At 39.8% G+C, this 23163-nt stretch overlaps 2 protein-coding genes across 5 annotated transcripts in view; one reads left to right on the top strand and one right to left on the bottom strand.

The window, feature by feature from the left end:
* The window catches only part of FRYL (FRY like transcription coactivator), a 103651-nt gene extending 85380 nt beyond the window's left edge, over positions 1-18271 (top strand). For 2 of the 4 annotated variants that reach the window (XM_029999084.2, XM_041118250.1), the window contains exons 55-61: positions 1865-2014; positions 4991-5089; positions 9760-9828; positions 13176-13193; positions 14113-14223; positions 15611-15807; positions 16181-18271. In XM_029999084.2, the coding sequence (XP_029854944.1) occupies positions 1865-2014; positions 4991-5089; positions 9760-9828; positions 13176-13193; positions 14113-14223; positions 15611-15807; positions 16181-16439 (903 nt within the window). In that variant the 3' untranslated portion in view covers positions 16440-18271. The remainder of the gene's footprint in view (positions 1-1864; positions 2015-4990; positions 5090-9759; positions 9829-13175; positions 13194-14112; positions 14224-15610; positions 15808-16180) is intronic. The other 2 variants (XM_041118277.1, XM_029998272.2) reach the window with 1 other exon arrangement.
* A 3147-nt stretch (positions 18272-21418) lies between these two features.
* ZAR1 (zygote arrest 1) lies at positions 21419-23159 on the bottom strand. The gene is given in 5 exon segments (XM_029999509.2): positions 21419-21719; positions 21794-21868; positions 21974-22066; positions 22153-22753; positions 22755-23159. Coding segments are annotated over 5 exon segments (1263 nt in total). The 5' UTR covers positions 23105-23159; the 3' UTR covers positions 21419-21575.
* Positions 23160-23163: the final 4 nt, after the last annotated feature.

Genomic DNA, 23163 nt, shown 5'->3' with positions numbered 1-23163 from the left:
CTAAAAGAATGTTATATGGTCATACACTATTTTTCCATGGAATATCTGCTGTATTCATTGTCTAGGAGTGATTCTAATCAGGGGGGAAAAAAAACGGCTTGAAAAAACCATTTCAGCGTTTCTTGTAAGCTCTTAGTACAGGCTGTGTCCCTTCTTTTATTTTCTGAACATCACTCAGGTTCTGTGCTGATTACAGAATTAATGTCTTCCTCCTGGGTTTTCTGTGGGATTCATTATTATGGGATCGCAGCATGACAAACATTAATGAATTTATCTTGCATCTGTCTTGTGAGAAAAGGTTTTTTTTCTGCAGAGAAGTAATTGAAACACCAGGAGATCCACCAAAGCTGGAAGTTTCAAATGCCTCTCTTTAACTATATTTACCTCATAGATCTGGTATCCAACACAAAATGCTTATTGCTTAGTTTTTCTGGCTCCCTCCTCCCTGTATGTAGGGGGTGGGTTTTTCACATTCTCAAAGTGTTACCACTTGGACATACATTATTCTTTGCAACTTCTTATGGGATAGGAGAAGTGCAATTAATCCATTTTATTTACAGGCAACGCACCAAGTGAGCTAAGAGCAGATTCAGTACTACAAACCAAGACCTTATGACTCCAACCCTTTCTTCTATCTCCAATATTAATTTTGCTTGCTGTTTGGTATATCATAATAAATTTCTCAGTGAAAGGCTTACTCTGTTTTACCATGCTAGTGTGCATTTTATCCCATATATATGGGCAGGTTTAGGGTTAGTACCATGAAGTAACTTACATGTGAAGAATTCATACTCTACCTTATCCACTGAATAACAAGTCTGTGCATCTGTACCCATTTTCCATTTTTAGTTGAACTAAGTATTTTGCCACAGCACTGTGACATTCCTGTTACTGGTTTTAGATTTTTGTCTTTTGGCTTCATCTAGACAATAGGGGTTTAGTTTCTCTGTATTACACCAAAGTTCAGCTGCAGTTGCTTTTCACACATTCATTCATTTCCTGAAAGTGGTAAAATGGGAGTTCATATTCTTTTGTGTGCATTAAAGAGGGAGCTAGAAAGAAAGGTGAAACTTTCTGTGGCTTGACAGGATAGCCCTCAGTCAGCTGGAAAGGTGGATACTCTAGGAGAAGGGGCAACAGCAGTCCAGGGCTTGAGTCTGGGCAAAGAAGCATTCCTGAGGAGTTGTTACTGGATACAGAGGAGGGTTAAAATGATGAAATGAGACCCTGGAGGCCTTCTTTGACTGGACCTTTCCATTTTGCCTTCAGGCTCCTACACTGTGTTTAACTTTGCAGCTGTAAATATCACCTTTGTGTAGTTTTATTCTACAGGTAACTTTCTAGGATTTATGAAATAATATATTGCAAAGCGCAGCGTTGTATTAGGCCAAGCTGACAGTCTACATAACTGAACATGATATACATAGGACTGATTTTTGAAGAAGGTAGAAACCCTGCAGGTGGCAGTTTTGGACACAGATTGTGCTACACAGGTCATATTCTGACTCATAAAACTCTGTGTATAATTTTCTGCAACACAAACACTTGAAAATGAATTCAACTACTATCTATACTGCATAAAGACAAATAGTCATCCAGCTATACCGATGCTAAAGACCTAGATGTGAAAGGAGTAATTGTCTTTACAAATACAGGCTGGTGTTATTAATTGATTGATTGATTGCATTTTCTGGAGCTAGTTTTACATAAATATTCAGAGCAAATTATGTATTAGTTTGTAATTTAATTACAAAAATACATGCTGTAATGATGCAAATTTGGCCTGAAATTCTTAATCTAAAAAGCCAGAGGAGGGGTAGTAAAATACTATGTAAAATAAATGTTTTTCTGATTTGATTTCCAGACCATTCAGAGAAAGTTTGTATCTATAACAAATGATTCAGTCAGCTTTCTTGGCGAAAGTCTACAGCGCATTGGAACAAAATTTAGAAGTTCTCTGAAAGTGATGATGATGTGTTCAGAATGTCCGACAGTCTTTGTGGATGCGGAAACGGTAAAAATCTCATAAGCTTACACGTTGAAATACCTGTCTGCTTAAACATTTTTATGTAACATACAAAATGATGTTTTAATATTTGGAAAATAGCGATGCTTGGGAAGATTTTCAAAGGTTTGAATAAAATGTGTTAATTATATTTTTGCCTTTTAAAAGGTTGCTGTCTAACATCACTAACTGAAACATTCAGATGTAAAAAAAAAAAAGGATGCTTTTTATAATTTAAATCAGAAAGGAATTAAAACATTAGGTGGCCACTATATATCATAAACATTTGAAAACACAAGTGAGAAGTGCATTTTCTCCAAAAATAACCTCCAGCTGTAACGAGGAACAGTGAGGGAACTTACTGATACTAGATACCACTTAAATTCCCTTGCTATTCTTTACCTTCCCTGCTTGTTCATATTTATTCTATATTCTTTGCACAGAGAAAAAAAAGGAAGACTACTTATCTAGCAGCAACTTTGCCTTTTTAAACTGTATTGTTTATGTATATATTCAATGATGCATGAGGAAAAATATTCTAGCTACAAATATGTAGTGAAGGCTTTCAATTGTTTGTTGTTATGCAAGTTGAAATCTTGGGTTATAGTAAGTATTAATGTGAGAAGTTAGCTCAATGTTCAGCAGCGGTCAAAAAAAGCTATCTAGATTAATTGAGAGACAGCAAAACAGAAAACATCACTGAGCTAATGTACATATGCCCGATATACCTACATCCTGAATTTTGAGGACAGTTCTGGTCCCCTGCTCTCAAAGAAAATACAGCTGAACTGGAAAAGGTTCCAAGAAGGATCACAAGGATTATGAAATATGTGGAATGGCTTCCATATGAGTATGCAGGCTAGGATTTTTCAGCCCTTTAGGGAGAGATATCTGTCCATAGGTATCTTGATTATCATGGAAAAGTGATAGAAATTATTGTATTGTTGTCTTATTTGATGGTAAGGGTGATCAAATTAAGCTAGCAGTGACTTATAAAACATACAGAACCAAAGATAGGTGATCCTTCATGTGATACATAATCAAACTGTGAAACCATGTCCTTTTTTATAGTGTCTGTTCATGTTTTCAAAAAGCAGCTAAAGAGATTCATGAAAGAAATAGCCCTGGATAGGCTTTTGAATATGCAGAACAACAGACAGAGTCTAAGAAAGCATTCTGGAGCAAGTGGATCACCACCTGCTTGCCCCATTTTTCCCTTCCTTAAGCAACTGTTATTAGACATTGTCAGATGGGTTACTGGGACAGGTGGATCTTTGGCCTTGACCCAGTATGAGACTCTTCTCCTGATTGGGTTTTTTCCCTTGGTGCTAAGGGGCAATTCTGCTCTTACACTCTCACTTTAGAATATGGGCACCAAAAAAAGCATGATATGGATAGTGAATTCCAAGGGAACCCTGTGTGATGTTTTTTGTTTAAGTTACACCACTTGAAAAGCAGTAGAAATTACCCAAAAGAAGAAATTTGTTTGGGATAAGAAGCCACAGAAGAATTACACTACTATCTAGCTATAACAGCATGTGTGTTTTAAAAAAATAAGTAAACATATATAAATACAAATATAAAAAAGGAACAATGAATATATATGCATACAAGTATACAGACTTGTATGTATGTGTATATGCATATGTATGCATTACACACATTAGTGTTGTTACATTGGCAAATACTATGTTAGGTAAATCTTTCCTCTCCAACTAATTTAACAGAAATGAACCTACTTGTCTATCAGATTACTTCTCACTAAGAAAGAATGGCTAATCCAAAATAACGTTCATGCACAAATCTTTGGTTTTGTGTTGTCTACTCATGTACACAGGATTGGCATTTGGTTCAAATTTGGCGTTTGATTCATTCAGAAAGTAGTTTTCAGCAGAAGGATGCCCCCTTAACATCAAAGCACGGGTTCATGAGCGATTTGGGAGTGGCTCATGGCCTACTGCTGATGTGAGATGCCCACTGACTTCTTTGCACTTTGATGTTATTGCACACATTGAGTGCAGAGTGGCATCGTGCCACAGAGCTGTAACTTGCTGCTTGGTTGATGCATACATAGAGGTTGGGAGTAGCAGTGTTTTGATGTGGTGGTGGAATAATAATTTTGATGCACTTGGACAAACATGTAAGCATCATTCCCACCCCTGCCTGAGTAATGTGGGATACTGTGACTCTCTGTGCCACAATTTTGTGATCACAGTCTTGCGCTTGCACTATTCAAGCTGACCAAAAGGTACCAGGTAAAAGGGATTGGAGAAAAGTACAGAGCTCTTAATGTGTGCAAGGGATGACCAGTGTGAGGGAGGAAGCATCATGTTAGAGGCATGATTATTACAGAAAGTGACAGGAGAAGGATTAATAAGAAAAACCTATGTGGAAATAAAACTACAGGGAGAAATTATGTGGAGCAAAGCTGAGGTAAAGGAGATTTTGAAACTATGTTGAAAAAGGCAAAGTCATTAATGGTAGAAAATTCTTCAAACACCCAACAGTTCCTGCTTTGATAGTTCCTGGTTCCTACAGACTGAATCCTTTGCTGGTGGTATAGTTTATGTGTTGAGAAGGGCAAGTAACCCTCACTGGACACTCCTTAGGTTGCTACAGGAGCAATCCAGCAGTACTTTTTTTCCTGCTGCAGGCTATTCTATTTACACTAGCTGTGTGTATATCAAATACTATTCTTCTTTTTGAAAGATCTAAAAATCCCTTTGAAATCGCTCTTTCAGATGTTAACTGGGTACTGCCCTTCTTATTTTGGAATCAAAACTGTTGTTCACTGATTTAACTGATACAGCTACCTGTGTTAGTTTACTAAAGGTGTCACGAATGATCTGTACCCAGCTAATTCTAATTTGATTGTTTTTCCAAATGTGGACTTGGAATTTCATATTCTGTAATTTAGATACTAGTCTACATGGATTATAGTCAGATGTTAACATGACTACAGAGGTGATTGCTTTTATCTTGCAGCTAATGTCTTGTGGCCTGCTAGAAACATTGAAGTTCAGTGTTCTAGAGCTCCAAGAACACTTGGATACCTATAATGTCAAAAGAGAGGCAGCAGAACAGGTGAGTCTCTCCTTTCAAACCAAAAAATATTAAACCTACTCATCAAGGAAATGTTGCAGGTCTCTATCTCTCAACACGGGTCTCTAAAAGTAAACTGTGGAAAAAAATTCTGAAACAAAATCCTGTTTCCTTTTCTTCCTACTATTCTATGTGTATAATCTGAACCTGAGGTTTTTCCTATGTGTAATTCATTTTTGTTGCACGTTATTTCTGAAATTGATTTTGAAAATATAACATTGCATAAATGCACTAGCATTGGGAAAAGTGCATTCCTAATTTAAAAATCCTCTTTTAAAATTTATTCAAATATTTTTAACACTAATATTAATAAATCATGGTAATTTTTTCTTTATAAACATTCTGGCTTATTTTATTAGACTAGAAGGGTGGGTTTCACCTCCAGATTAAGACATTTTACAGATAACTATATGTGAATTAAGTACCTTAACACCCATAGTATTCAAGGATCAAGTCAATACAATAAAAGAAATCAAGCAAGCAATCCATTTTATCCTAATATAGATACTGACTTGTCACTCAGCTGATAGGTCTTTAGACTTCTTTTTGTTGACTGGATCTCTGCTGACTAATGGTGGCTTAAACAGCTGTGTTATACACAGACATAAATTTAGGTGTCTCATCCTGCAACTGGATCCCATTGAGGCTGACGTTTATGTCAGTTATTTAGAGTAATACCATTTAGTTTTCAAGGTATATGTTAGTGGTTATATCCATTTTGCAAAGAAACACAAAGTTTAAAAGTTGAAAACTTCTGCAGCAAGGGTCTCTATATTTGTTTTTGTGATCCTTTGTGTGAAGTTCAGGAAGGAAGACGCTAAGTTCAAAAAACTGAAACAGGTAAGATTTCTATTTCAAGAGCCAAAAGAAAACATGGATCTACAATCAGTTTTGCAGGTGCAGGGAGAGAGAGAATATATGGGGCTTTTGTTGGAGAGAGAAAATTATTCCTAGGAAAATTAAACATGCATTTGAAGGAATTTTTTACTGATCTCAGCAGCCTGTGAGGCCATGACAATGGCCGTATAGGGAAGTTTGAGTGATGCAAAACAGAACCAGAATTCAAGCCATGACATCTTGGCAGAGCTGTATTTTGCAGCACAGGTGGCTCCATGTTTCTTGATCATGCTGAGTTTATTAGGAAATGATGGCCTCTGCCTTGCAAAGATTGCTGACAGCTCTTCTGTTGAATAGAATAGACATCCACTTTTTTGTGGAAAGGATCTCAAAAGAAACACAGTTTCCTCAAAACCAATGCTGAAGTATGCCACACAGCACTGTTAATGTAGATGAACTGTTTCCAGGATCCAAGCCAGCATTTCTGCTAGAGAGTTGCTGCATTTTTTGTCTTGCTCTGTGGTAATAAGAATTTATTTGTAAACTAACTCATGAGGTCTAATATAATGAGCTACATTTTGCCATTTAGGTTTAATCAGAAACAAAGTGCTCATCTAATGACTAAGATTACCTTGCTCGATGTAATATTTAATGGCTGACAACCTCCAATGCATAATGCTGTCATCACTGCTATGAGAAAATAATGTATTTTATTCCTCATTTTAAAGAGCAACACTGAGGCACAGAGAGGCGAACTGATTTGCCCCAGGGTCAGACAGGAAGATTTGAGGCAGGGTAGAGAGGAACTTGTGGGTGGGGGTGTGTGGAGGGGTGTGTGTGTCATAGCAATGACAAATGGTGTTTTTTGGTTGATATGTCAGAGTTAAAATTCAGTCCCTTTCAGATGGCCATGAATTCACTTAATGTATTTTTAGTTAATTTTACACTGCCACGTATCATATCAACATAAATCCATGCCGGATATTAAGAGCTTGTTTGTATTTTACTTGACAGAGGAATATGGATATCAGTTTGATAGCCTCTGTCATTATATCATAGTGAAAGAGTGTTGTTTTTCTGTAGTGCAGCTGTCAAAAGGGTGCCCAGTAACATGTTTCTGTGATCAGCCTGTCTTCTGCCACAGGATTTGTGAGTGACTGGAAGAGGAAAAAGGCTCACAGGATGAAAAGAATTGTTCTGAAATAACTGACAGCATTTTGCCAGGGGGTTATTTTTATTTAATTATTTATAAATAGAAAGAAACAGTACTGAGAAGGAAGCAATTTTTAGCTTTGATCAATCATTTCTTACTCTTGATAGCATGTCATTTAGCTAATTTAGTGCATTATTTAAGTATTTATTTAGCATGTTAATTTAGAAGTAGTGACTAATTAGCTCAGATAAGTTATTTTTCTAAAACTTTTTTAAAATCATTTCTTTAGCTGTTGGTCCTCAGGTTTTTTTGGTATTGGTGTATTTATATAGCATATGTAGACTAAGAGTATTCCAAAGCTACTTCTCAGATCTGTTTTATCAGTTTTCTTACTCTGTCCTATTAAACAGAGTATAGGGAATGATTGAAGGAGACTTCCTCAAGTCAAATCTGAATTTCTGTTACTGCAGGCAATTGTGCTATGTATTCTGTTCAATCTGAAAGTATTAAGGCAAAACACATAATAAGCTTATTGCAGATCCTTGTTTTTTTTACAGAAACATGCAGAAAAATGATCTAACTAAGCTGGTTAGGCTATTGTATAATAAAGTAAATATAAATTAACAGATATTTAAATAAATATAATTTGCATGTTAATCTGGTATCCTCTAGAATCAACCACTGGAAAATTCTGTACATTAACTTCTTTAATGAAAAATTGTTGTTTAAAGTTTACCCTAATAGATCATGTTTGTCACTATCACTGCTGTGTGTTGTACGGGCATTCACATGAATCAAATGTAAGAAAAGGCTTGGGCTGCATTTGCTTGAAACTCTTACCTATGCGCTGAGATAAGAGAGAGAAAGGTACCTATAGTATACGTGGTGGTTTGGGATGTCTATTTGGGGCTTAATCTGGCAAACCAACCTGTGCTATGACCAAGACAAACCACAGACTTCCCTGTATTACGCTTTCAGTAATGCTCTTCACCCTGTATCATTGTAGGAGATATATGGGGAAAACATAAATTGATGTAAAGCAAACATATAAAGAAGATTATTTTGTCACACAATCTACTGCTGTTCCCAAAGAGAAAATTTAGGTCCTTCTACCATACTGAACATATATTCTGTAAAAATTTTTAGCAAATTGATTTTGTTACCTTTTTGGAGCTACTGTTCTATTTCCTTGCAAGGAAACTGCTTTGACTTCATGTGTGTATTAGGGACAAAGATACTGAATCAGATAAATGTAATGGAAAATATAAGGTTATATGTATATCATAACATTCTAGACACACCCTTTATTCAGACTGGGTTTAAGATTTTAAAAAGATCTTAAAAGGGTAGTGTGTGAAAATAAACACTAGCTTCCCAGTTGCTGATGCTGTTTGTTCCAGTGCAAACCTATTCCATGGTTACCGATGGAGGCTGTCAGATAAAAAGAAAAATGAGATTTGCTGTGTATGTTGGTATCCATGTCACTAATTGGAACTGACACCGCGGTGTTTAGAGAATTCCATTTCTCCTCTTGATAAGCACACAGGCCTAGTTAATTCACTAAGTAACCTTTATTAAATTGAGCAGATGGGAAATCACATTTTTCTTTTTCTTGCATCAGACAAAGGTTAGAAAAAGGTCACTAAGATTTCCTGTGAGACTCAAGATATCAAGCACACAGTGTGCTGAATTATTCTTCCTTGGATGTATAGAGCCTGTTCTTCGTTTCAGAAGATAATCTGCACTTTATCTCAACATGACGCATTCCCATTTCAGTAATACGTGAATTACCTCATGTTTGCAGTTGTTTGCACTGTACAGAAAAATATGCTGGGCAGTGTCGATGAGATGATCAGGTCGTATTGTCCAATAACATATTTGATTCTGCAAATGCTTTATATTAACACTTTTAAATTTGCATGGTTCGTTAAAGCTAGAAGAAATTACCTACTGAAACGAATAAACTTCTTGTCTGCTATAGGAACTGGGGTTAAGTACAGCCCTATATTCTTCAATGAGAGGAGAATCTGCATGTGCGTTATATAGTGTGAGAATACTTCCTCTCCCTGGCTTGTATGAACTGGAGGTGATACTAAACTCTCATTGAAGAATTTTTTTTTCTTTCCACCCAGTAAACCTGCACTTGCATCTAGTTACACAGGAGAGCTCTATTTCCTTCTGTTTCTAAAGTAGTCCCAAGAAATGTAGCAGGCTTACTCTTACTCTGTAATTTGAATTAGTGCTCTATTTTAAATGCTGAGAAATCGTGTTGGTGTAAACCTTGTGCAGTAAGTAAAGAGAAAATACGATCTCATTTAATGAAAGGGATTTTTCTGCCTCCACCCTCCCACAAGTCTCACTGTAACAGTACCCAAATTCAATCACAGATTAGTATTTATGCTAAGTGTACTATCCCCATCAGGGGTAATGAAGGCTACAGGAAATTTACAATGGAAGGGGCACAATAAGAACTACGAAGTGATGTATCAGAGTGGAAATCGTTAGTGGAAACAACATTGGTAAACAACTGATTTCGTATCACAATTTCTTACGTAATCTGAGAATGTGCAAGACTTGATGAAGTGTCTTATGCAGTTTTAGCACAGTCTTCAGTTTGCTCTGTTTCAGAAGATGTTTAATCTTGTTTGTATTTATTTTGCAGTGGCTAGAAGACTGCAAAAGAACATTTGGTACTGATGATGGTATTCATGGCACTAACACAGATGCCCAGGTAGGTGTATGTCATTTGAGGATCTCTGGGTATGAGATTAAAAAACATCTATTGCATAAAAATTCCAATATTTGCAGAGAGATTAAAAATGTATGAAAAGCTTTTCATTTCAGTTATCATCCTATCTTTTGGAAACTTGGATTCTCATGAAGTAGTGGTCTAATAAAAAGGGCTGTTTTTAATGAAAGTTGGCAACCTGTCTTGGGTTCTAGACTTAATAACACTGAGTAGATAAGCAGACTAGATACCATCTGTGTACGAGCAAGTCTGCTTTTCTGCAGCTGTTTCTAGAAGAAAAAAGATTAGCATTCTGCTTATAGGCTCAGATAAACTGTCTAGCCAAAAACCTCTACTGAATTTAATGTAATTAGTACTATAAAATACATAGAACCTTTCTGGAGCCGTTATTTGGGCGGGAAGGAACAGGGAGTTAAGTAGCAGTATGGCAAAAACCTCATTAAACACTTCTGTCAAAATATCATCTAACAACAATAGGTGACATAACCTATTAATATTAGTTCAATATTTTGTATGTATTTGCATTGCAGTCATCCATGTTTAATATTACTAATTGCTATAGTAAGTGGTAGCTTTTCCCAAAGCAGACTTTTTTTGAATAAACAATAGCTGCATAATGACCCTGTAGATAAAAAGGTAAATCCAAAAACTATCATTAGCCGGTACAAGGAATCTGCCATCTAGAGTCCTGTAATAGGAACAGCGAAAGACGTAAGAAAGCAGAATTGCAGGTAGCAGATGAACTTACCTTTTCACAATGACAATTTGACAAAAATCCCAAATCCAAGCTGAAAAAGGAGGAATTTTATTCCTTTTATTCAATTGAACTCTATTCATTGATGCACTTGGTCATGTTTCTGCTGCTGAAAATGTAGTGTTCAGCAACAGAAATGTCTACTGCGTGCATGGACTATTTGTTCTTTTACACAGTTTTCATTTGCTCTCATGTATATGGGGTTTTTCTTTAATTCTATCACAAAATGCACCTGAATTTTTGGAGTAGTGCAATGTGTGAGAATATACTGTTGATTTTTATACTGCATCAAAGCTGCACATTTAAAAAAAATTTTCATGCGGATAAGCATAGGTAATACAGCAAAATAATTTGCTACCATTTGCAAGGATTTTTGCTTTGCCTATGAACACAAAAGTTTAGCGCATTTTACACTTGGTTGACATCTTCATATACTGACTGGTACGCGTTTAGAAATATGTAACAACATTTACTATTACAATACAGTAGATGTTCTATATACCGATAAAGAAGCAGCACTTATGTGTTTCAGTCCGTATTTAGAATGCTGTTTATATACACCAAGAAACTGTTCTAATGTTTAACTGTTAGAACATAACTGTTCTTAACCATGAAGGTAAATGTTACTGTTCCCACTGTATAGCTAAGGAAACTAAGAAATGGAGGAAAAGCCACATGCAGGCTTTCATTTAGCTTGTACGGAGAGAATCCAGGATTCCAAGTGAGGCAGTTTTGTCTGTTCTTCCCCGTTTCTGCAGGGTTTGAAGATAGCCTCTGAAAAGGAGTTACGTGACCATTCACATTGTTTGTGGGGACCTGTTTTGATTTTGGTTTTCGATCCTAGCCTGCAGGGCATGCTGGCAATTTTTTCTTACGTGCTCCTTGCGCTTGCAGGTTCAGTTAAAATCATTTTAATATATAGTATCCATTGAGAAGGCAGAGTCCTGTTATCCTGCTTCATAAATATACACAATTTGCAGAAATTCTAAATTTATTCACAGAAGCTTACAGTGACTTGAGGGGAGATTAAGAAGTTAGCAAGTGTAAGATCATTGTTTTAAAAGTCCTTGTAAATGGAGCATGAGGCTGATAAGTCTATCCAGTCAACCAATTAAGGCTAAAAATATGTAAGTGTTGTCTTGCTCAGGAAAACAGAGCTGCTTCATTCAACAGATATTTTTCATTCACTAACACAAATAAGATTTTCTTACTAATTTTTAGCACTGTGGTCAATACAGCTAAGGAATAGTGAGATGAATTCTGTTCTGGCTCATGCATTGCCAGCAGACTTGCAAGTAAATCTAATTATTGGATTTTTGCTATTAGTACTTACATGAAAGCCTGAAAGAATGCATCTGGACTCTGGCTAGACTGTTTGTACAGAACTGGCAGATAGAAAAACCAGATTATTTCTCAAGTGAGCAAGTTATGTGAAAGACACTGAAGCAGTACAAAGCTATTTTTAAAGGAAGACCTCTCTTGAATTTTTAGAATAGCTATCAAGGTGTGATTTTGGGGAAAGGGATTATTTATGGCTTACGGTAGTAATGAGACTTGGCTTAAAGAACACTGGAACTTAATTACTAAAAATATTAAATAATCGACCCTGCCATTCCTCAAAATCTGATTCTCTGTGCTTCATTAAAGTGAGTCATAGAATTCTTGTTGACTTTGGCAGTTCAAGATCTTATCTCTTCGCAGTGTTTTGTGCATCAGAAGTTTTTGCTTATATAATTGTGCTATGTATATGATAATACAGACTACAGAACAAAAACATGCAATGTTTATAGCCTGTTAAGCACATCGTGTATAACTTACTATACACATTGTGTATAACTATGTGCTTAGTAAAGCTCAGCTGCTTCTGCCTGTTGGAATCGGGCATCGGTTACATCTTCATGTTTACTATGACCATTGTACTTGCTTAAATGCTGTCAATATGCTTAGTGCTGTACAAAGCACAGAAGTGAAGTTCCTGTCCCTAGTCTCAAAAATGTATTTTCTGATGATTTCTCTCCCTGTCCCTCTTTCCCAAACATTTTTCTGAAATAGCTTGTAAAAACCAAGTGCAGTTAAATTACAGAAATCTCACAATGAGGTGTTGAGAACTGAGTTTAGCAAAACCAAGAATTTTCTAAATGGATTCAAAATCTAAATTAACATTAAATCTCCAATTTTAAAAGGCATTATTTTTGCTTAAACTATAGTGGTACAGAATAGTAAGAAGCATTGTACAGATGTTCATACCTAAGTGTCTTCATTCTGATTTCCTTAAATTTGCATACCTTTAAAACTACACAATGTATAAAGACCAGAGAGGGTTGTAAGTGAAGTATGTTACTCATGTTGTGGGACAACAATGCTATCTATCGTTAGTTATAGCAGCAAGTAATTTCACTTCAAATTCAGCCTGTTAATTTTTTCCATTCAGGGTGTATTTGGAGCATGTTACTTGTATTTCTTCCTTCATTTTACCTGGGACATCTTTTACCCTAATTAAAATTATTTCCTACACTAATTCTTGATCTTTTTTTCTTTCTTTGTATTTTTGTGACCTGCTCATCTTCTTGCTTAGCAAATGGAAATTCTAGCAGTAAGTGACGGTTCTTGATTTATCAAATACTTAACCATGCTAGTCACCAAACTGGTCTCCATCTGTCTCGTTCATTTGTGACATAGTGATGTCTTGTCATAGACTATTACAAAAATGCTGTGTGCTTCAGTTTTGCATCATCTAACCCATTGAACTGTTGGTCCTTTGTAGATAATAGGATCCTGTAGTTAGTAGAACGTTATAGAGGATTATTCCATTAGCACTAGCTTTTATGTCTGTATGTGAAGCAGTATTAACACTGTCAGCACTTTGACTAGTGTTTTAGAGGCATAAAAATGGAAGCAAGACAGTGCGTAAGTTAATGCTGCTGTTTCATTTCATTAAGAATATATCATGTGGTATTTTCAAAAATAGAATCAGAGCTACCTTTTATAAAGGAAACATTATTCTTGCCTCCAAGAATGGAATTATTCTCCTCTTACTCCATCAGGCAGTTGTAAGCTAAGGGCCAGGTTATATACTGTGCTTACATATTTATATTAATGGTTATGAAACTTCTTTTGAATATTAGATCTTGAATTTAAAACAGTAAAATAGCAACAATAAAAGTAAGTGATCTATGAAACTCTGTCTTGGAACATGACATTTCAAAATGCCTTTTGAATCACTTCACATCCCACCCCAACCCCCTTCTTGGAAATGTAACTTCTTATTAAAAAGTAAACTTCAAACCTATGTGAGAGAGGCTACCTGTAAATCTAGAACTGAATGAAGCTTTCATCTGCTTTTCATTAGCTTCCTGCTACATTAGCTTCTAAATCTTTTTGGCATTTTCTTCAGTAACCAAGTAACTAATTTTGCACATTCTATACTGAAGAAGTTGTCATTTATCGTCTCTTGTATTGGATAGTAGATGTTTCGCACTTCCTGAATATAATAATGTTGTTTACATTTGTAGGAGCTGGAGTTGTGTCGGAGGCTATACAAGTTGCATTTCCAGTTGCTGCTTCTGTTCCAAGCCTATTGCAAACTCATCAGCCAAGTAAAAACAATCAAAAAAGAAGCAGAGGTAATGAAAACCATGCTATTTAGCTACTAATTGTTGACATTTTAAAGCCAAACCATTTAAAATACATTTTGATAACATTTCCATCAGCAGTACATCTTTTTAGAAACTGAAGGAGGGTACCAGCTGTTTTATAGCCAATTAATAAAAGATTTAAGTAGAGCTTGCAAGAATTTTCTGAGATGTTCAATCATCTGTGTTGATTTTTGTACAGCTTGAAAGCTCTTAAATAGACAGGAATGCAGGGAGTCCAGTGATGAGGATTTAAAATATTTCAGTAGCGCTCCTGGTGTATTCTAATCAAGCTACAATCAAGGAACATCAACTCCAATCAACAGAGTTCTGTGATGAAGCCCCTTTCCATCACCCCAGTGTTTCCTGTTGCGAACACCATCACTTGCTACCAGCTGATTTATATAACTGTGTCACTTCAGCCGCCGTGCAATTACTCTGCAACCTTAGTCCCCATCCTAAGTTAGCAGTTAGCAATGTGTTCTAGACATCTTATGCCTGATTTTTAGTTGTACTAACTTTAGAAGTAAAATGTCTCCTTCAGCTGTGCACATGGTACATATGTGATGTTATTTGATTTAATCTGAATGCATTATGCTACTAATAATGTCTTCTGAAAGTTCTCCACTGGGTCTGTAATGCAATAAATAGAGGTAGCAGGAAAAAAAATAGGGCTGGTCTTGCTTGATATAGTAGGGAGGAAAAATGAAAAAGCGGAGTGAAAGCCTTTGGGTTTTGAGTAGCTTAGGAAAAAGTGATGCATGTTCCTTGCTTAGATTTCCAGATTTTTGTAGAGGTTGCAAAAAAAGTGAGTTCATTTCTGTCTGAAGAATGTTGTGGCAGCTCAGCATCACACCAGTCCTACTTCTTACCTAAGTTAGTCAGGTGTAGAATCATATTCTGAGCGACGGCCTTGTCTTTTTCTCATACATTGGAGCTAAAGCTGAAGATAGTATTGTATACACTGGCTGCACTACAGTTATTCTGCTGGGTTACCAGTCTTCCAGATTTTTTCTTCATATTTAAGTTGTCCTTGTAATAACACAATCACTGCTATACTTTTCCCCAGTGTTTAATACTTCTTGTCAGTTTAATTGTTATTAAGTGATTTGGGGAGAAATGTATTTTTTTAAACAAATTTTAAAAGAACTAAGTAAGGTGGAAACTTAATCAGGGAAAGCCCAAATACGTGACATGCACACTCGGGCCATTAAATTAACTGCATACTTAAGCAACGGCAGCAAATATTTGGATGTACTTTTTCTGCCTCTCATTTATGATTCCAAAGAGGAGGAAAAATGTAAGGCTGATCTGCTGAAAGTTAATTTGGCTGAAAATACATTTAAACTAGAAAAGGTAACTCTCATATTTGTTTTAGGTCATAAACATGTCTGAAGAACTTGCTCTTTTGGAGAGCTGTCTGAAAGAGGCTGAGGCTGCGTCTGATAGCGGCATCGAAGAAATTGAAATTGCAGAGGCTTCCCAAGCTAGCACAGAAACAGCTATTCACTCTCTCATTGAAACCCTGAGAAACAAGGAGTTTGTGTCAGCTGTAGCACAGGTCAAGGCTTTCAGGTAAGTACTTAAGGATTGCTTTTAGACCCAAGTTTGCTAATAGGCCTTTTTAATTTAAAGATAGGGATAGGCACTCTCCCAGGGTTTTTTCAGCTCTTGCTAGATGTCCTTTTTGAAAAGGACAAGCACTGTTGCTTCATTACAGCTTGTTCATACACATTTTGCAATTTAAAAAGAAGCAATTCTAGTAGTACTTGTTCTTTAGAATTTATCTCTTAGAAAATGATACTGTTAACTGTTGGGACTCTATGGAAGAATTTCTTGTGTTTTCCTATGTCTTCCATTCAAATGTCTGTTTAAAGAACAAGAATACTTAAACATTTAAACTTTTTTTTTTTTTTTTAACATTTAAATCCAAATTGTGTGTTTACAGATCTATTTGGCCCCACGACATCTTTGGCAGTTCCGAAGATGACCCAGTTCAAACATTGCTGCACATATATTTCCGTCATCAGACGCTTGGTCAAACTGGTAGCTTTGCAGTAGTAGGCTCCAACCAAGATATGTCTGAGGCCAGCTCAAAGCTGATGGAACTTAATCTAGAAATTCGAGAGTCTCTACGCATGGTGCAATCCTATCAACTTCTAGGGAAAATCAAACCAGGAATAAATCTTGTGAGCACTGGATTCTGAACAGCTGTCATTTAGAAAAGAACTGATGATGAAGATGCTTCAGACTATTATTGAGCACCTTTCATAAAAAAAGCCAACCTCCAGCAATCTTGACAACCAACACAGTTTCATCGCAGCAAGAAATTGTTTCACCAGAAGTACAAGTCTGAAAATTGAAGTGAACATCTTACTTGACTGCTCTTTCTACGCAGTAGCTGTGTGGCAGTAGTATTTTTTTATTAAATTTACGTATAAAAACTACATGAAAGGAAAAGGGCTTAAATGTAATGCATACACGTGCATTATCTTCTGTTGTAACAGAACTATAAATGGTGTTTGCAGCAACAGCCTCTAAAGGTTGAATCAATATTGCAGGTGCGATGAGGCTAAAATCAAGGCTGGTTCATTTTGGCTGAAGACCTGCAAGGCTTCCTGGCTTTCCAGCAGTGGTAGATATAATCATCAACTAATACCTAATGACACACTTTGCAAAGTCATGAAGAATGTGCAGTCAAACATGAGTAGAATGACTTATGACTGCAAAAACCATTGACTTCTCAATGTTTTATTTGCTTTTGTTGTCTGTAACAAGGAAATGATGTGTGTGAGTTAGAATGTATGGCTATGTGACAGGTGTTTTTTGAAGGTATGGATGATTGTTAAATAAGGTCTCAGAGCATGCTTAAAAGAGCTGCAAGATTATTTTTGAAGAAATTTTATTTTATTAGATCTAATCCTCATAGTGTGTAAATGTTAGGACATTTAATAATATTTTAAACTGGGGTTTCCCAGTGTTTCTAAAAGAAATAATATATCTGTTAACTTTATTGGAATGCTGCTCAGTTCTCTGATCAGTGCTTATGTTACAAATATTGATAACAACTAACCAAAAAGTAGCTGCCTGCAGAGACTTTAAAATGTATATTAAAGATATATGCTGCCCATCAGCAATTCTCATTAGAAGTTAACTTATTTTATTCTGTATATATTCTAGAAACTGTATAGTGCAAAACCAGTATTTTTCTTGTAAATTTGTGCAATGCACTGTTAAGACAGTAGGTGTATAAAGCTATGAGGGGAAGGGGGGGTTCTCCCTATCGGTAGTCATATACATTACTTGCAGTCTGAGTAGTCTGCAGGGTTCAAAGAGTTTGAATGCATGTATATGCATCTTCATGACTCGACTCAAGCCTAAGGAATTGGGACTATATAGAAAAAAAAAAAAAAAGATGGACTACCAAAACATGCAAACAGGCAATATACTTATAGTTCAGTGTCAAAGTCTGTAGCATAAAACAAACTGGATTCTGTTGAAACCAATAGCATTTTGTAAAAAAATAAATAAAGAAAAAAGAAAAAAAAAAAGAAAAAAAAACAGGAAAAAAAAGAATGTAGTCCCATGATTCCTGTGATTTGAAAGGAACACCCAGTATTTTTATATATATCTCTCTTACCCACTGTGATTTTTTTTAATGGGCTCTAATTCCAGAGTTTAGAATGTAGAATTGAAATTCTTAGCTCTGCCTTTTTGGGGGAATTGGACCCCACTAGAAATGTAATTATGCTGAAATGCATTAATTGAAGGCACTGTGCACGCTGTTGGACTGCTGACAGTAGTTATGTTAACCTAACAAGCTCTGTAACTGGTCAAGGCACATCCATAATCACTGTATTTTTTTCCCTGTCCCTGATAAAATTGAATTATTTTGATGGTTTTTGTGGTACTGTAGATGGTGTTCTTATTTAATAAGTATTTACGGGGGGAAAGTAGTTTTATTTAGTGGTGCATTACACTCTTATTTACATCATCTTTTACCAGCTTTTTTTGTAAAAATAAAAGACATTGTATCTGTCATTTTGTGTATTTTTACAAGCTAGAGTTTAGATACTTTAGCTAAACAGACTAAACACTGACAATAGAGGCCTGGGTGCCCTGAAATGATGTTTTTTCCTTTTATGCACTGTCAATGCAACAGCATTTTCCTAGGCATCTTCTGAAGTTGTTAAAGGATTTCTCATGCAACTCAAACCTGAATTTATATACATAATTCCTAATGTTATACATCTTCCTCCATTTACAGTGACTAGTGGAACTTGCCCTATGGAGCAGACCCATGCTAGTTGACTGTCCTTCTTTGACACTGCTTTAACTTTGTGAAGCTTTTCCAAAATTACTCATTCTCAACTGTTACCTGGTGCCAGGTGTGTGCCAAATCTGAAGCTATGGTAAAGCTGCCTAGAAACAAGCAAAACATCAGGCATCTTCTGTAGGATGCAGCAAATACAGCACTGCATGTGTGAGCTAACACATGCAAAAGAATCTCTTCATGAAAAAGCTGTACAGGGCAAGTTCAAGACATCTCTGAAGAACTGGCAGCATGAAGGCTGTTCCTTTCTGCTTTGCATAATCACATAGGTCATGAGTAGCTTTCCTTCTTTCTGCTGAGTCCAGCAACCAGTGCCCATGATACGCAGTGTATGCTGTCAAGGATGTGACAGAGCAGTAAAGTGGAAAAGGATACAGAACTGTACTTTGGCATCAAGCAGTAAAAGCATTGCTTGTATTTATGACATGTAGAGCTCCCTGCAGAACTGAGGCATGCTACAGGATGAAAGAAAGCTTGTTTAATATTACCGCCCACTGCACTCCGCTCCTCCAAGCCTCAAAACCTTGCAGTAGCTGATGAGAGCAGGGGCAGCTCTTTGCCACTACCTGCCACTTGGAGCCTTTATCCACTGCTTGTTTGGACCAGTTGCTGTTGAAGCACACTGTACAGTTCAGATTGGCTAGGCCTGTTCTACATCTTACCAAACAGAAGCAACTGCTGCTTTGACTGTAGTTAGTGGGGATGGCAACTCTTAAGTTGTACTAAATTTCACTTTGGGCTATTACTGATAGTAATTGCATAAGAGTCACCGTAGTCACAGCAAGCAGTCCTCAAAGCAATGCTTGCAAGGACATCTGTATAAATAGGAAGCACTCAACTGCTTATATTGCTATGAGTTGCTGTATGACTTCACACTGACATGGCACAGAGGTTAACTTCTCAAACTCATCACCAAGGTGCACAGACTCATCACAGTCTCCCACACTGCAGCCATCGGGAACAGACTACAGCTGGCTGTTAGAATGGGGAAAGCAAACAGGAGAACGCATTGAAGAACATCCTTAGAGAGAAATATGCTTGGAAATAAAGACATCTCAGATCACAGTGGCAACTGCAAGCTGAGGCAGACCCTGAGTAGACAGCTGCAGTGGTGGCCTCAGCTGTGTTCCACCTCAAGCTGGAGACTTGCCACTGCTCATTACTGTAACTACAGGCAAGTACAAGGCACACACATCCACAACAGAAAAAACTGCCCAGCTGCAGTTGTACTTTTCAAGTCAAGTCAAACAGGGGAAGGACAGAACTTACTGTGAAAGTCTGAGTGAGCTGGTAAAGCAAGGCATATTTCCTTTTCCTGTGATATAAGGGAAAATGCTTCAGGTAAAAGCACAAAATAAAGCAGTACCCCATTCTGGGGGTGGTATGTCTACTTGTTCCCAGAATGCCTCATGCTGCTATAATGACTGGAGCAAGAATAAAATAAAATTACTTGGCAATAAATTGGTGCTGAGGCATTAAGCCTTAGTTACTGCAGCAAGTTCAAGGGGCATGTTAAAATAAAGCAGGAATCTACGGCAAGATGAGTTAAGCCTACAGAATTAACACTCACTGCCCCTCTAAATGGACATTTGCTGATACAAAGGACAATGTTTGCCTACCCTGCCATACACTAACTCCCATTTAGAGATGCAAGACCACCTGGAACTGACTCAGTTACACAGCATGGGCTCAGACTGGTTCCCCCTTTAGCCTTTAAGGGTGGTCTCAAGTAGGCTGGGTACAGGTGTAGGGAAGTTTGTTATAGCCAAGAAAAATTAGTCTTTCCAAATACAAACTACCTCAAGAGTTCTGCAAAAGGCTTTGTGCTTTATTATGCTCAACTTCAAAATTAACAGCTTAGCATTCTCAGAAAAGTATGTTTTCCTCTAAGTTTACCCAATGCCCTGGCTACGGGGTAGACTAGTGGGGTGTAGGTTTTACTAGCTTGTGAATCTGCTCAGATGGTGATGCTATAGTCGTGGAATCAGCCTGTAACTCTTTGCTGAAGCGTGGTGTCCCTACAAAGGCCATTACCACTGACAGCACCAATAGGCCTCAGAAAGCATCATCAAGAAGTAACTGCGCTGGTTCTGCCATTACTACCAAACACTAGAAGTACAATTCCTAGTTGCAAATCCAACCCCAGAAGGGTGCAGGAGTTTGATCCTTCCCTGCTGGCAAACACGTAAACCATAACTAGATCAAACTCTTCAGGTGTAAGCCACTAAGTGCACAGCTCTTGTGCATCATCTGCAGGTACAAGAGGAAGCCAGGCAGGTGCAGATACCATGCTGCGAGCCTTTGAAGTGTCACTTCTCTTGATAACCTTGTGGAAGTAAAAATGGGCAACGCATTTACCAAGAGACCATAACATCAGTGACTCCCTTCCCCAGCAGTTTGTGAGAACTGTCCCTGAAGACACACCAACCACAAGCTTTCTTTGGCTTTAGTCTACAAAACAAGATGCAAACCAGCTGCACTGGAAGTGACCTAGTTGTAACACAAGATTTCTCAATCATTTTCTAGTGATGAAGAACACGTGCAGGAGACTTCCTACATGCAATAGAAACATGCACAGTAGGTGAATACTACTACGTGTTTTGTTCATGAATGATTTTCTACTACCTACTGTGGATGTCAATTTGATGTTAACTTCAAGCGTTTGATTAGTTCAAGGGTAGGAGCAGTGACATCCTTTTCCACCTGAGGTTCTGCAGGGTCCCGAGCCAGCTGCCACCAAGACCATCGCTGATTTACAAAACATTATTTGTAGGCTCTTCCCGTGTGCAAGCTCCAGAAGCTGCAATATGCACCCTCTGAGCTGGGCACAAAACCCACCTGATCAGTTCAGCGTGCTTTGCAATACTTTTATTTGCATGCTTTCCTAGCTACACCTCACCATGTACCTTCAACAATACCACCACCACCAAAAAAAAAAAAAAAAAGTCTGCTTTACTTGCAGTTTTCTAGAAGAGCCCTAAACCAAACCAAACCAAGAACCCCATCCCACTCAGATGATGTATTTGAAACTGAAGGTGCTATCGCAGGAGAGGCGTTTCCCTTTGCACCTCCCACAGAGGTCCTGGCGGTGGGGCCTCTTGGGATCCACGTGGCGCATCTTCACGGGGCAGGTGCACCTCGTCTGCTTGCAGCTCTGGGGGAGAAGGCGGCGGTCGGCGGGGGCGGCCCGGGGCAGGGCGGCCCGGGGCAGGGCAGGGGGTCCCTTACCTGGCAGGTGATGTCCTCCACACGGTACGGGTTGTAGGACTTCTGGCAGGTCCGGCAGAACTGCCGGAAATAGACCTGGAGGGGGTAGGGGGTGGGGGGGAGGCCGGGGTCAGCGGGGCGGGCGGGCGGGGGGGGGGGGGGGGGGCCGGGCCGGGCCGGTCCGATCCGAGCCTGCCCTACCTTGTTGGTGCCCTGGACGCACCAGACGTAGGCGCTCTCCCAGCGGATGTTGCAGTCCTTGCAGTGGTAGTAGCCGTACTTCTGCTCCAGGAACTGCCGGGGACAGCCGTTACTCCACGCGGCGGGGGTCTCCCGGGCCAGCCCGGCCCCTCTCCCCCCCCCCACGGGCCGGCCCTCACCTGGAAGCGCAGGCGGGTCTTGCCCGCCGCCGGATCCCGCTTCTGGGGGGCGGCCGGCGGCTCTGCCCGCGCTGTTGCTGCTGCTGCTGCTGTTGCTGCCGCTGCCGCCTTCTCCTCGCGGCTCTCCGCCGGCGGCTCCGGGGTCGCGGCCGGGCGCTGCCCTAGCGGCTGGGCCGGGCGCTGCTCCAGCGGCTGGGCGCCGGCCTCGGGGGGCTTCTCCCAGCTCGCCCGCACGGCGGCCGCCTCCGCCTCCCGCTGCTCCCGCGGCGCGGCCGGCTCCTCCTCGACGGCCGCCGCCGCCGGCTCCTCCCGCTGCTGCTGCGGCCGCCGCTCCGGCCCCTCCTCGACGACGGCCGCCGCCGCCGGCTCCTTCTCCTGCTGCGGCCGCCGCTCCGGCTCCTCCTCGACGGCCGCCGCCGCCTCCGCCTCCTCCTGCTGCGGCCGCCGCTCCGGCTCCTCCAGGAAGGCGGTGAGTCTGCGGGACGCCACGGGCGAGTAGACGGCGATGGTGCGGGGGAAGCGGACGGCGCGGGTGCTGGTGGTGGCGGGGCTGCCCTGCTCCTGCTCCTGCTCCGCCTCGCGGGGCCGCGGCCCGGCGGGGGGGGCCGGGGCGGCGGCGCAGCAGCGTGCGGGGCCCCAGGGAGCACTGCACCGAGGCGTCCTGCCGCGGGTTGACCTGGACGCCCACCTCCTTGGTGTTGGCCTTGCGGAGCCGCGGCGTCAGGTTGGGGTTGACTTGGGAGAGGATGGCCTTCAGCTGCGCCCGCTGGTAGTTGTCGAAGTAGTCGGCGGCCGCCGCCGCCTCCCCGTAGCCCGAGAAGTAGCCGCCGCCGCCGCCGCCCCGCGGCCGCCAGCCGCCCGTCGACCCCCCCTTGCCCTTGGGCGGCGGGTAGCGGTAGGAGTAGGGGTGGTACGCGGCGTACAGGTAGCTCTCCATCGCGTCCTCCGCCATGGCGCCGGACCCGGGGTAACCCCCGGGGGGGGGGCGGCCTTAAATACCCCCGGGGCGGG

Source organism: Aquila chrysaetos, chromosome 1 (assembly GCF_900496995.4).
Source record: "Aquila chrysaetos chrysaetos chromosome 1, bAquChr1.4, whole genome shotgun sequence".
NCBI lineage: Eukaryota > Metazoa > Chordata > Aves > Accipitriformes > Accipitridae > Aquila > Aquila chrysaetos.
This window is presented reverse-complemented; position numbering and strand designations above follow the sequence as displayed.